Source organism: Athene noctua, chromosome 1 (genome assembly GCF_965140245.1).
Source record: "Athene noctua chromosome 1, bAthNoc1.hap1.1, whole genome shotgun sequence".
NCBI lineage: Eukaryota > Metazoa > Chordata > Aves > Strigiformes > Strigidae > Athene > Athene noctua.
Genome location: NC_134037.1, coordinates 82649708 through 82663116, shown reverse-complemented (window position 1 = coordinate 82663116; position 13409 = coordinate 82649708). Strand labels below are relative to the sequence as shown.

Here is a 13409-nt window from a genome sequence, read left to right as displayed (position 1 = left end):
TTCAGAGCAAATCCAAAGCAGCTGGGGTATGTCTGATATCTGGCATATGTGCTGCATAAATAGGAATCTCTCTCTAGGATTTCTTGAACAGAAATCTGGAAGTCCTACACACATCTGTATCAGGTAATCTAGTGGTTGCTAATTTAATGCAAAAATCATGGCAGCATTAAGTCATCTGGTACGCTGCCTTCTTGAGACTTGCAGTGCAAAAGGCACAACAGTAGTGGCACATCAATGGTGGTGTTGGCCTGAAGATACTTTGCCATCTTCAAGTACTTTTATTAAAATCCTCAGATGTGTATTCTTCCTCTTAACTGGTTTATACAAGAATGTCACATCTGAGCCTTTTTCATTATTTCCTCTCTCGTGGTGTTACTAGGTGGACTGTGTGAGTGTACACTTACGTGCAATATCCATTATACATATGCCGCAACTCACATTTTCCCATGCGGAGTTTCTCTTCCAGCTTGGTTATGCTCATGCCTCTAACTGAGCTGTGCAAGAAACTTTGCAAGCTCTGTTCCCCAGAGTCTTACAACAGATGATCTGTTTGCTACCTAAAAAGCCATGAAGTTCAACACAACTTGGCATTCCCAACCAGATCTCTGCTTAGTGCACACTGATGAAATTTGCTCCAATTTCACATAGAAATCCTCCTCCAAACCTTGTGCTCTTTAAGTCATTTTTTTACCGTTTGGAAAAAGTGCACAGATTTCTATGTTTCTGTGAACCATTAGTGACATCCAGTGGCTACCAATGCAAATGCTAAAAATTAATAACCCCTACTGTGAAGGGACACCTAAACTGACATCTCTTTCTCTGATAGCTATTAGTTAAAAAGGAGAAAGGTGAAAAATTTGTGTTTCCTGGCTCTTTCACAGCATTCTTATAATGGATTTGATTAAACCTCAGTGAACTTGCAACATACAACTGTTACCTTTTCTTTGGGATGACTGTAAGAAACTATAGAGCTCTCCTAAGAAACCAAGAGGCTGAAACCATGCCATCTCCAAGCAAAACACAGATACAGATCACAATGGAAAACAAACATGTGAAACCACTGAGAAGTATAAACACATAAGGGTTTCACTAGGTAATCTTCCAGGGAGGTATGTGCCCTAGAGTGAGACAAGCTGAAGAAACAATACAGAATGAAAAAAAGCAACACCAATGATCTTCTGAACAGTCATAGCATCATAGAACCACAGAACTAAAGAATTATTTGGGTCAGAAGGGTCCTTTAAAGATCATCTAGTTCCAATCCCCCTGCCATGGGCAGGGACATCTTTCTCTAGATCAGGTTGCTCAAAGTCCTGTCCAACATGACCATGAATATTTCCAATGGTGGAGCATCCACAACTTCTCTGGGCAACTTGCTCCTGTATCTCACCACCCTCATCGTAAAAATTTTGTTCCAATCTAAATCAACCCTTTTTCAGTTTAAAACCATTGTTCCTTGTTTGTCACTACAGACCTTGGTAAGAGGTCTCTCTCAATCTTCCTTACAATATATATATATATATAAAATATACATTACAATATATATATATATTGAAAGGCTGAAATAAGGTATCCCAGAGCTTTCTCTTCTCCAGGCTGAAAAACCCCAACTCCCTCAGCCTTTCTTCATGAGAGACGTGTTCCAGTCTTATGACCATTTTCATGGCCCTCCTTGTGAATAATGTAATCCTGTTGAAAAGCTTAACAGGCACTTTTGGGCAGACCACTGGCTAAAGGACGTTTCAATCCATAAACCAATACATTGTGCTGTTGTTTGAATCCTCTTGTCTTAAAAAAGGTAAGCTTTTGTACTTTGTCATAATAAGCACATTACCAAAGAAATAAACAATTCTACCATCTGTTTCCCCTCCTGATGGAAATAAGTTGATAGTCGCTGAATTTTGGGTAAGAGTCTGATGAATCAGATACAGGCAGTTATCTCAGTTTCAGTTTTGCTACTTTTGTGCTGCCTGGGATATCACTGAACTCCAATTAGCCAGCTAACAAGTCAACAACACAGAAGAAATTTTGAGATGAACTCAAAATAATTAAGTCCCATTTTGAGAGCTTTCCTCGCTGTCACCATGAGCATGTCAGGAGGAGGAGAAGGTAGAAACCCACAAGGTTTTTTAGTTATTATTTGGGTCACTGAGGCAGGATGTCATAAGTTAGGTGGCTCCTTTATGCTATGACTTGTTTGGGCATGGCAACTCAAGCATGAGAGAGATGAAGCTTCCTCCTTCCCTGGTCCCCTCCTGTCTTCCTCCTTCCTCATCTCTCTATACTGAACATATCTTTGATGTAAAGTACTAGCCTGTACTTAACACATCAGGGAAAGGGGACAATCCCACAATATTTTAACATGATATATGTTCAAAACATGCTTTAATTTGTCCATTTTCATACTGCAGTTCTACATTTTACATACATTCACAATAGATCTTAAAGCACGTAGAATCATAGAACAGACCAGACCTCCAAAGATCACCTGGTCGAACTTTTCATGGGAAAGGCAGCCTAGATGAGATTATCTAGTACCCTTTCCCTTCGCATGTTTAAAACCTCCAGCAATGATGATTCCACCACATCCCTGAGGAGGTTGTTCCAGTGAATGATGGTACTGTAAAAAAATATCTTCCTATGTCAAGATGTAGGTTTGTTTATATCATACATATAAAATAATATCTCAATATAATCACAAAACAATGGCATTACTGCATTTTATAGTTGGCTTCCAATATCCACCACTCGAGGAATTTGCAAACTTCTTTACTTTGCTCATTTAGGACCAAGGCTTTTTTAAGCATGACTGCAACCTCACTAGCTGCTGTAGGATTTTTTACACCTTTGGAGTTAGGCATATGGTGCGGTGACTGACAGTTATCACAGAAATCAGCAGCATTCACTCACTGACTTCTTCTGTGTTTGGGACTGCAACCAGGGACATAAACTGTCTTACCTTTATTCATGTAAGCAATTCCATTCCCAAAAGGAAACAAAATAAAGGCATTCAGTAAGATCTCAGTATTAGGAAAATACCCTTTTCTGCCTTGAATTTCCATTAATTGGTGTTCATTGTTTTTAACATCTACTAAAAGCAGCTAACACAGAGATTTTCTTCCATAATTTTGTCGGACAGCCAAGTGATACATTGATGGTGATACCATTTTAGGAAGGTAAGATATTAAAAATAATTAATCAGCACTGGCATATTAGTTTGTCTAATACTATCTGCATTTCCTGAAGGTTCTTGGTACCTGGAGTGTCTACCACAGACTAATTGTAGTATCTCTGTCCCTGCCTGCTGCACACTGTCATGCTTTTCTCCTTTATCATAAATTGTATGCAATGCCTTCAGCTTTTTAAAATACTAAAACCAGAAAGAAATCTTAAGAATGTGGTGGGAGGTAAACCTAGCTGGTTTCCTTCGCAATTTAACTGATATATACCGGAATGGAAGTATTTCCAAGATAGTGGATTAGTCACTGGCAGCCTTCAGGAAAATGATTATATAATTATACGAAACATCATTTGTCATATCATTATGCATCCTTTGAAATGTTCTTTATTTGAGAATAAGAAGGGATGCTGGAATTTTTAAAATTCAGCACCCACACAAGAGCTACAAGTAGTTCTTCTACTGTCTGGCACCTACATCATCCCTATTCAGATAACAACAATAATATTGAGAGAGACTTTCAGATGCTCTCTCTTCATTCATCTAATGGTCCATTAATGACATGTTATCCAAAAGTTGCAGATAAAATAGTGATTACAGTTTTCACAAGAAATTACTGTGTCATGTCTTTGTGGTTGGGAAAGGATGATGGAAAAAAAGAGTTTAAAACTCTGTTTTCTAAGCCTGGAAATCTTGAAATGACAGTGATGAGAGTCAGGAAAGGAAAGGGATGAAGGGACTTGTAGTAGAAATCAGCTAAGTAATCCTAGGACAAAACTAATGGATGTAAAGAGAGCTTCATATAACTCTTTTGAATGGCTAATTTCCTCACTGCTTTGCAGTCTCTTCTGTCTTGGAGAAACTTTACTTCGTGCACCACTGCCCCAGTTGAAGATGGCTGTTCAGGAACAGCATGTGGAAATAACTCATGAGTCTGGTTTTAATATTAACTTACTGAAATTGTTATATTACAGTTTCCATTGGCAAATTATTAAATTCCACAAATTTCATATTTAATTTATGACATCAATAAATACGAACAGCATAAAGAGCTTGTCAATAAACAAATTTAGGTAGAATTTTTATTTCCTCGAGGAACTTTGCAACTAGAGCTTTGTAAACAAAAACATAAATGGCAACAGTAGGTCTTTTTAGAGCAAGATTTGTCTTAATAGGTAAGACCTTCAAAAAGTAGGTGTAACTCCTTTATTAAGGACTTAACATTAATAAATGGTTAGAATACTATTTTCAAGGATCCAGCTCATTAAACTAAAGATAGTTGAGCAGTAATGTGGCTAAGTTCCTGGACCAGAGTGTAGACATTTAAATATCACAATATCATAAATCCTTTTTGATCTGATACATATAGTCATAGCTGTCTCAAAAGAATGCCGGTGTGGATTTATGCGGTGGGTGTATCTTTTCTACTCTCTAGCTGAAAACATATAACAGCTATAAACCCTGTCTGCCAACATTTGAGATCTCTGAGAGGGTTGGTATGGTTTTTATACCATAAAATATATCAGTCTTGAAGAGCTTTCCAAAGGGACAGTGTGAAAGCAAGCAGGGGCAATTAGCACACAAGGAGCCAGTCAGCAGGTGCATGTGCCCAGTACGTTCAGCATTGAACTGCTCAGCTCTTCATACTTACAATAACTCAGGGAAGTCCTAACAAACTCAGCACCAGCTGTGAATCACTGGCACAAATCATTGCTGGTTACAGGCCAGGCCAGCGCTGCGGCAGCGCTAACGGAATTAGGCAAGGGTGTATGCATTGGCTCTGCTGAAATGCTGGCTGCCCAGGAGGTCTGGGAGTCTCCAGCCCAGCACTCCGCTGCAGCGGCACTGCACCCATGTCCGTCAGGCCCAGGGAGACTTCTCTGCCATTGCCCACGGAGCAACCAGCAGAGCTACAGCAGATGCTCCCATACAACTGTCTGGTAAGGCGCTGGGCTCACTCACTCCTCATTTGAGCTCACCAAGACAAAATTAAATCCATAAAATGTATGTGCAAGGAATGAGATCGTTTGTTGTCTTCCATCCTGAGGCAGCTAACAGAAATGCAAGTGACAGCAGGGAGGCTTTTTAGAGCTAAATTTGTCTTTGACCTTGAACAAAAAACTTTGAAGGAAACAAGACCCTAATAGAGGAGTCTTGCTGAAAAAGCAAGAGGCGGGAGGAGATAAGTTACAGGACTTGATCCCGTTACTCAGGACCATGCAGGCACAAACTGCAATAAATTTAAACATAAAGAAAAGCTTTTTTTGGCTCTTAAGAGCAGTCAGACCCTTGGTGATAGCCTAGAGAGGCTGTGAGACCTCCACCCCTGGCGATACCCACAGCCCAAAAGGGATTTGGCCCTGAGCTGCTAGCTCTGGATCACCCTGCTCAGGGCCGGGGGTCTGAACCATGCTGTCCCCTGCGGCACCTTCCCACCTCTGCAGCCCTGGGTCTCCATGACTTGTGCCATGGGCCCTGATAGCTGAACCCTGCAATTTTACATGCTGGGGGCTCACCATAGGGCACCAGGCACCCATTTCAGCAGCCCAGCTCCTCTAACCTCACAGAGTGGCAGGAACCCGAGGGCATCCTGTGAAGAGGGTGGGTAGGCCAGCTTTAAAGGCCCGTGCCCCACATCTCAGCTCTCACATGCCGCCTCAGCCCGCCATTTTGAGGACCCTGTCACCCCGCCCCGCCCGGTGCTGCCTGTAGGGCCTCCCGGAGCCCTCCAGGGGGCGCTGCCGCGGAGGCGGGCGGCGACTGCGCCTCTCTGGGCGCACGCCCCGGCCTGCCCCGCCGGTGCCGAGCTGGCGGAGGAGGCGTTGCTGTGGCAGCGGCGGAGGCTGCCGCTGCCTTGGGCCTGCCGGGCCGGCACCGCTCATGGAGGCGAAGAAGATGAATCTGCCGCGGGGCCCCGAGAACCTCTGTTTTGACAAGGACGAGTTCATGAAGGTGGGTGGAGGCCGCCGAGGCAGGCGGGCTGCGGAAGGGCGCTGTGGGCCTGGGGGTGCCCCGGGGGGGCCTCCTGAGGAGAGGGGTGGCGGGTTCCCCCGGGGGGTGAGAGGGGCCCGGAGCCTTGGTCGGGGTCGTCAGCGCCGCCGCGGGTTTTTCTCTGGGCTGAGGTCCCCGGCGAAGCGCTGAGTGTGTCACTGAAAGGGGGATCTGGGTCGGTTGTAAAGCCGGGCGGCTTGCACCCTGCGCTTGTACCCAAGCAGGGGTTGCGTCCGGGTCTGGCGGACTGACATGGAGTCTGGGCGGCGGGGGGCCCGCCCCAGGAGAGAGAAACCGACAGGTTTGCAACCGGGTGATCCGAGTGGCCCTGACCCGGCTGGGGCCAAGTGCTGCAGCTCACCTCGGGCAGGTCCGAGGCGTTCCCCCTCCAAATCCTGCTCGGCGTGCTTTGAAGCCAAGTTGCCGATAGACTGATAACCAGCATTCAGGCCTCATTGCTTGGAGAGCTTAAAGTAGTTCTTAATACTGTATTTCGACTTCTGTTTGGTTGGTTTTTTTAAACTGATACAGGGAATATAAATCCCTGTATTTTAGAGAGCTAGTCTTTTAGGTACTCTGACTCAAGACACTGTGCTTTTGAGATTGAAGACCAAGACTTTGGAACATTAGAAACTACTCTGTTAAGCAGCCTTAGTTTGCTCAGCTCACTGACATATGGAATACCTCATTTTGGGCGTGGGGAAGGGTGTCTTCCTGGTTTGAACTTTTTACTTATATCCGTCTTTCTTTCCTGTTTCGTTTCCAGCCAGATTTTGATGTTGATCACTTTGTATCAGACTGCAGGAAACGTGTGCAGTTGGAAGAGCTCAGAGAGGATCTGGAGCTCTATTACAAACTCCTTAAAACTGCTATGGTAGAACTCATAAATAAGGACTATGCAGATTTTGTTAATCTCTCAACAAATCTAGTAAGTGTTACTAAGTTGTACTGTGTAATTCAGACTTGATGTGGTTTAGTGAGGTTTTTATTTTTCATATGAGAAGTGTATGGCTTGTATTTTGGAATTGTTAAGATTTAAGACATCAAACTGTGACCCCTTGCAGTGAGAGAAACTGAGACCGTTTCAGTAGAGTTTAGTTACTGTATAGAATTGCTGTTGGCCTGTAATAAATGCTTTTGATGTATGCTTTTTGTCTAGAAAAACTAATTCGTTAGGAAGTTAGACTTAAGGCAAACTTTTTTCAAACTGCCAGTAGCTTAAAATTGAAGGAAATAAATCATTAAAATGAATAACAATGATACAAATAATGTCATTGTGAAGGATTCTTTTAGGACTTTTTAAATTTACTATACAATAGTCAATATATTGTAAAAAAAACCCCAACCTACTTGACTGAAAATTGTAATAGTTTTCATATTAAAATATCTTGTCCACTGTGTCTCCTGCTCTTTCACTCCATTTTATCCAGGTTCAAAGACTGAGTTTTAACATTTTTATGGGAAGAAAAATGTCCATAGATTGAAATTTTCTTTAATCTTTGGCTTTGTGTGACAAGCAGTCTGATACCTTTATGCCTGTATTTGAGGTAACATATTTATGCATTGTGTTTAAAACTGGAGACTATGAAGGGAAGTATCTTTTCTCGGTTCTCTTTTAATATCTGTAAAATGATAGACGTTGTCAGTAATTCAGATATGAATTTACCTAAAGAGTCATAAATGTTTTTATGGTAATTTCTTTAGGTTGGCATGGACAAGGCTCTTAATCAGCTTTCAGTACCCTTGGGACAGTTAAGGGAAGAAGTTATGGTATGCTCTCGACAATTGTTATACATAGCTTGGTAAACTTCAGCTCACTTTTATATTATGTACAGAATGTCTTTTACTCATATTAATAATTATTATCATAAACTTCTCTTTGAAAAATGACAGAATGGTAGGAGGAGAGGCATTTTGTTTTCAAGCAGCTGTAGTAGTAGTGAATTTACATTTTCTGTAGTGCCTTTCAACCAAGAGCTAAAGGATTCCTTAAACATTATAAATGAATAGACTCTTGCAAGACAAGTTTATGGTGAAATATTGAAACTGTTTCGATATTTGAGTAAGTTAAAGATGATACTAAATAACTTATATGCAATGCAGTCCCATTAAGGACTTTTCTTCTCAGTCCTGTGGTCTAAGCATAAAAGATCACCCTCTTGAAGGTGGGTCTTGTCCTGGCTCTTCCACAGTGACTTGGTATTTAGCAAAGGACAATTTTTGATCATCTCGGTAGCCAGTTCAGAGGGATGTTTGCTGCATAAATGTGCCTTCAAAATATCACAGCCTTGATGTCTAAACCAGAAAATAGGTTCAGTTAGCATGGATAAATACTTATTATGTGAAAACTGCTACTTAAATCTGATTTATAACTTCAGTCTCCAGACATTATATTGGTTTTATTGCCTGTTTCTGAGTGGGAGGTGGTTTATTCTCTGTAAGGTACTAAAAGAGCACTTCTGGTCAAAATAATGATACTTGTGGTGGCAGTACTTAAGGAGCAGGTCGTACTTTCAATTGTTTGGTCTTATTTCTGGCTTTTTTTCACTTAGAGGGCAGTTGTACTGTAGCTTTTAGTAGTCCTGTATTCTTATTAATCTGTCTTCTATTTTTAGTTTAGATTTTTGAGTTAAGGATTTTTTAAACCTTAAGTGTGAAGCCAACATTACATACTGACTTTCTCTCTCACAGAGTCTTAAATCATGTGTCAGTGAAGGAATTCAGGCGGTAGATGACCGGATGACTAAACAAGCAGATATTAGAAGAAAAAAGGTACCAACAAATGAATTATCACCTTGAAAAGATCCTCCTTAGGATGACATTGGTTTTGACATTAACCCAGAGAAAATGAAATTTTAAAAGTTCTAGGCTGTATAGATGCACACTGCAGGATTTTATACTTGTAAAAATAATTACTGACATTTTGTTCAACAGACTTCATTTTTCACAGTGTCTAGTTGATCATAAATCTTTATTTTACTTTACTTGCCAAAAACATATATGTTTGATTTTGTTGGATTTTTAAAATTATAGTTACTCTTGTTTCTGTTTGTAATAATATATAAACTTGCTTATTATGAATGTGATTGAAATATAACAGTTAAATTTTTATATGAGGGGACACACACTAACATTTGTTTTTGTACTTAACTTGGAAGAAAAGCAGGGATAAGAACAGCTGTCCTACATCCGTGACAAACATTGTTTGTGGGGTTTTATGGACTTATGTGAGCAATACTGCAACTGAGACATGACTCAAGTATTAAGATGGAGGGAGAAAACTTCCACCAGCAAAAAAAAACCCAAACAAAAAACTAAAAAAATAATCCAAAGTATCTTCAGGGTCATTAGGTAATATAAATTGGGATTGGGGTCAGGCATGAAAAAATCTTTCTTTAATTACAGATGTGTGTCCTGAGACTTATTCATGTTATTCAGTCTGTTGAGAAAATTGAGAAGATTTTACATTCCCAAGGCACTAAAGAATTGTCCTCATTAGAAGGAAACAGGTAAAAAATCTGTAATGTTCAATTTTATTTGTAATTGATGGGACTAAATTAATTTCATGGTATTGTTGCAGATGAATTTACAAGCATTAGAATATATCTTCAGAAATGTAACTGATGGAATAAGTGACTTATTTTAGTATTTTCTCAGTTTTAGTCTTCTGCAAATTGGTTATTCACAGAATATGTAACTCAGCCTCCAGAGTTTTGAATTACTTGTAGTGCTCGCAGTAAACATGCTTTTTGAAGTTTGCATGCAGTCTTTTTTTTTTTTTTTTTCTTGAAAGTCACTAATCCTGTCATGTCTATAATACTCTCTACAGTATAGTTTAGTCCAATATCATTTGGAAGTAAAATGAGAAATAGCCTTTCTTGTTTTCCCTGCTTATATATAACTGAAAGGACTGCTGCAAGACTAGTCAAAAGCAGGCAAGTCACGCATGTCATGCTTCTGGTACAAGGAAGGTTTGTGACAAATTCCTCTCTGACTCCCCAAGTTTTGTTTTTTTAACAAATTCATGGAAAATGTCCTCTCCCTTTGCGTTTGCTGAGGGATGGAACATGTCTTTCAGCCAGTTTTGGACGTGAGGTACCAGCCATGAGCTTGAAATAGTTGGCTGGGATGCAAACACAACTTAACCTGTTTGAACATGAGACTGTCTCTTCAGTTTAGCATGCTGGATCACATGGTAGTGAGTTGGGGGAGGTAGACAGAAGAATAGTTTGCTACTTAGAGGGACAATGCATATGAAGATGTTTTTAGTCAGGGTGAGACACTTTGCAGATTTCTGTTTGGAAGCAAGATTATACTTGAGTGGCTGAAAATTTGGCTAATTATTGTGATTGTAGACCTGAGAAGGGTAGGATTGTTTCTTTAGATATAGCTGTCATTAGTTTTACCACATGACAGAAAGGGGAAACAAGCAACAAATCTGAATGGTGAAGAGCACTTACTGCAGTTTCTGAGCTCTGTAAGACTGGCTTTTCATGTGACAATGAACTGCTGCCATATAGAAAACAGTGCTTCATACTGCTGAGGCAAGATCTTATGTTCCTCTCAGCTTCTGCTTCACCCACTTCATATCCTAGTAGCTCCAAAACAACTCTAATCATGTAGCCTGTTCCAGATTATTATTGCATGATTGCAGTAATTGCAGTAGTACCTATCAGAATTCCAAGTATTTAGATTAAACCATAGAAACTAGGAGAGAGCATTAGCTATCTGCTGCAGATGAAAGTGAGTTGATTTGAAAGGATCTGACTGTGTGTTCTCATTTTGTATCATCTCTTTTCTAGCCCACTTTTAACTGGACAGGTTTTAGAGCGAATTGCCACAGAATTTAATCAACTACAGTTTCATGCAGTACAAAGCAAAGGAATGCCCCTTTTGGACAAAGTGAGACCAGTAAGTATTGCATGATACCCAGTTTATCACTTACAGGATCAAGCAAAACCAATATAATTGGAAGACAGATGCCTGTTTTGACAGAGTTTTATTGAATTAATTTATGGGGGTATCATGGTGTAAGCCCAGCCAGCAACAAACCACCACGTGGCCGCTCACACGCTCCTCCCCCTGCCCCCAGTAGGTTGGGGAGGAAAAACGGAAGAAGGTAAAATGTCATGGGTTGAGATAAGGACAGTTTAATAGGACAACACAGGGAGAGAAGGAACAGTAATAACAATAATACTAATAACAGAATATATAAAATGAGTGATGCACAGTGCAGTTGCTCACCACCCAGAACCCGACATTCAGCCCTTCCCAAGCCATGATCCCTTCTTGGCCAGCTCCCCCAGTTCCATACTGAGCATGATGCCATATGGCATCAAATATCCCCTTGGCTCACTTAGGTCCACTATTCTGGCTGTGCCCCCTCCTAGGTTCTTGTGAAAATTAACTCTGTCCCAGCTGAACCCAGGTTGGGGGAAAACAGGTTTCAAGAGATAGTTTTTATCAGTTGTCTAGAAGTATTGCTGCTTCTGAGGGTTTATGCTTTGTTTGCTAACTTCTTTGGGATAAACTACTTAGACTAAGAGTAGGAAATACACAGGCATTTTTGTCAGCCTAATGTATCTTGCATTTTATCTGCTTGCTGATATTGAGGCCTAGTTCTAGAGCTTTATGTTGGTTTTCTTAGCTTAGCATACAGACCAAAATATAAATGAATTGTGCCTACAGAGTGACTGGTTTGAACATACACAAGTTTGTCTTCTGGTGAAATTTGTTGCCTCACTGGCTATTCAGTCTGGTATACTCATCTCCCGAATATCCTGTTTGTAAGAACTATCTACTGTAAAAGATGAATTGATGTTTTGGTGGGTTTTTTTCTTCTATTCATTCATTGGAGAGAGCGAACAAACAAAGACTGGTGCTTAAAGGTAGATATTATGGTATCCTGGCTTGTGTCAGCAATAGCGTGGCCAGCAGGGACAGGGAAGGGATCTGACCCCTGGACTTGGCACTGGGGAGGCCGCACCTCGATTCCTGTGTTCAGTTTTGGGCCCCTCACTACAAAAAGGACATTGAATGACTCGAGCGTGTCCAGAGAAGGGCAACGAAGCTGGTGCAGGGTCTGGAGCACAGGTCGTACGGGGAGCGGCTGAGGGAACTGGGGGTGTTTAGTCTGGAGAAGAGGAGGCTGAGGGGAGACCTCATCACCTTCTACAACTAAAGGAAAGGAGGTTGCAGAGAGCTGGGGATGAGTCTCTTGAACCAGGTGACAAGTGATAGGACAAGAGGGAATGGCCTCAAGTTGCACCAGGGAAGGTTTAGAGTGGATATTAGGAAGCATTTCTTTCCAGAAGGGGTTGTTCGGCGTTGGAATGGGCTGCCCAGGGAGGTGGTGGAGTCCCCATCCCTGGAGGTGTTTAAGAGTCGTGTTGACATAGCGCTGAGGGATCTGGTGTAGTTGGGAACTGTCAGTGTTAGGTTAATGGTTGGACTAGGTGGTCTTCCAGGTCTTTTCCAACCTAGATGATTCTGTGATTATGAATAAGGAGGTGGGCTGTTGCTTTAAGCTGATGAGCATGGAGCTGTCGTCCTTGATGGCTTTTGAGCTACTGAGATAGTTCATAGTCCCAGTTTTTCACTATGTGTATGCCTATTGTCAAAATATACATGAGTTTCAGCTCAAGACTTCCATGGTACCATGTTGATTCATGGACAGTTTACAAGACTGTTTTGGCAACTGAGTTATCAAACATGGATAATAACAGGAGTAAGCGTGAGCAACAGAGTAAGTAGTCATGATGGGAGAACCTTTGTTACTTTGTTGTGTGGCTTCCTTAATGATGCTTGCCAGGACTTCTGTCCTGTACCTGTTGTTGCTAAGGGTCATCAGATTGTAGGATTGACTTGTCAGCAGTTGGGGTACTGACTTTGGATGTTCAGAATAGATTCTGTGGAATCATTTTAGGATGGACAGACACAGTACAGCATGCAGAAGAGCAGAGAAGAAATTTGACCGGTTAAATTGGTAGTTCAACTGTGACTACATTAATGTGTTTCTGAACTTGCTTCAAATACAGAGTTTTAAGGGACCATCTTGGGCCAGGTGTATATGTGCATGTAGTATGGCAATGAGTTGGATCTAGTGGAAGAGATGTAGGAGGAGAGATCAGGAAAAAATGTTAGCAAAAGGGAAGATATATGTTGACTGAAGCAGCTGTTTGGCAGAAGCCGGGAGTCTAATGACATGTCATATTTTTTTGTCAGTGTCACTCAGTGTCTT

At 41.2% G+C, this 13409-nt stretch overlaps 1 protein-coding gene across 4 annotated transcripts in view; it reads left to right on the top strand.

The window, feature by feature from the left end:
• Nucleotides 1-5966: 5966 nt before the first annotated feature.
• Nucleotides 5967-13409, top strand: part of COG2 (component of oligomeric golgi complex 2) — a 32757-nt gene continuing 25314 nt past the window's right edge. For 2 of the 4 annotated variants that reach the window (XM_074925245.1, XM_074925237.1), the window contains exons 1-6: nucleotides 5967-6130; nucleotides 6936-7097; nucleotides 7874-7939; nucleotides 8861-8941; nucleotides 9575-9678; nucleotides 10972-11080. In XM_074925245.1, the coding sequence (XP_074781346.1) occupies nucleotides 6059-6130; nucleotides 6936-7097; nucleotides 7874-7939; nucleotides 8861-8941; nucleotides 9575-9678; nucleotides 10972-11080 (594 nt within the window). In that variant the 5' untranslated portion in view covers nucleotides 5967-6058. Of the gene's footprint in view, nucleotides 6131-6935; nucleotides 7098-7873; nucleotides 7972-8860; nucleotides 8942-9574; nucleotides 9679-10971; nucleotides 11081-13409 lie in introns of those variants that run through there. The other 2 variants (XM_074925255.1, XM_074925265.1) reach the window with 2 other exon arrangements.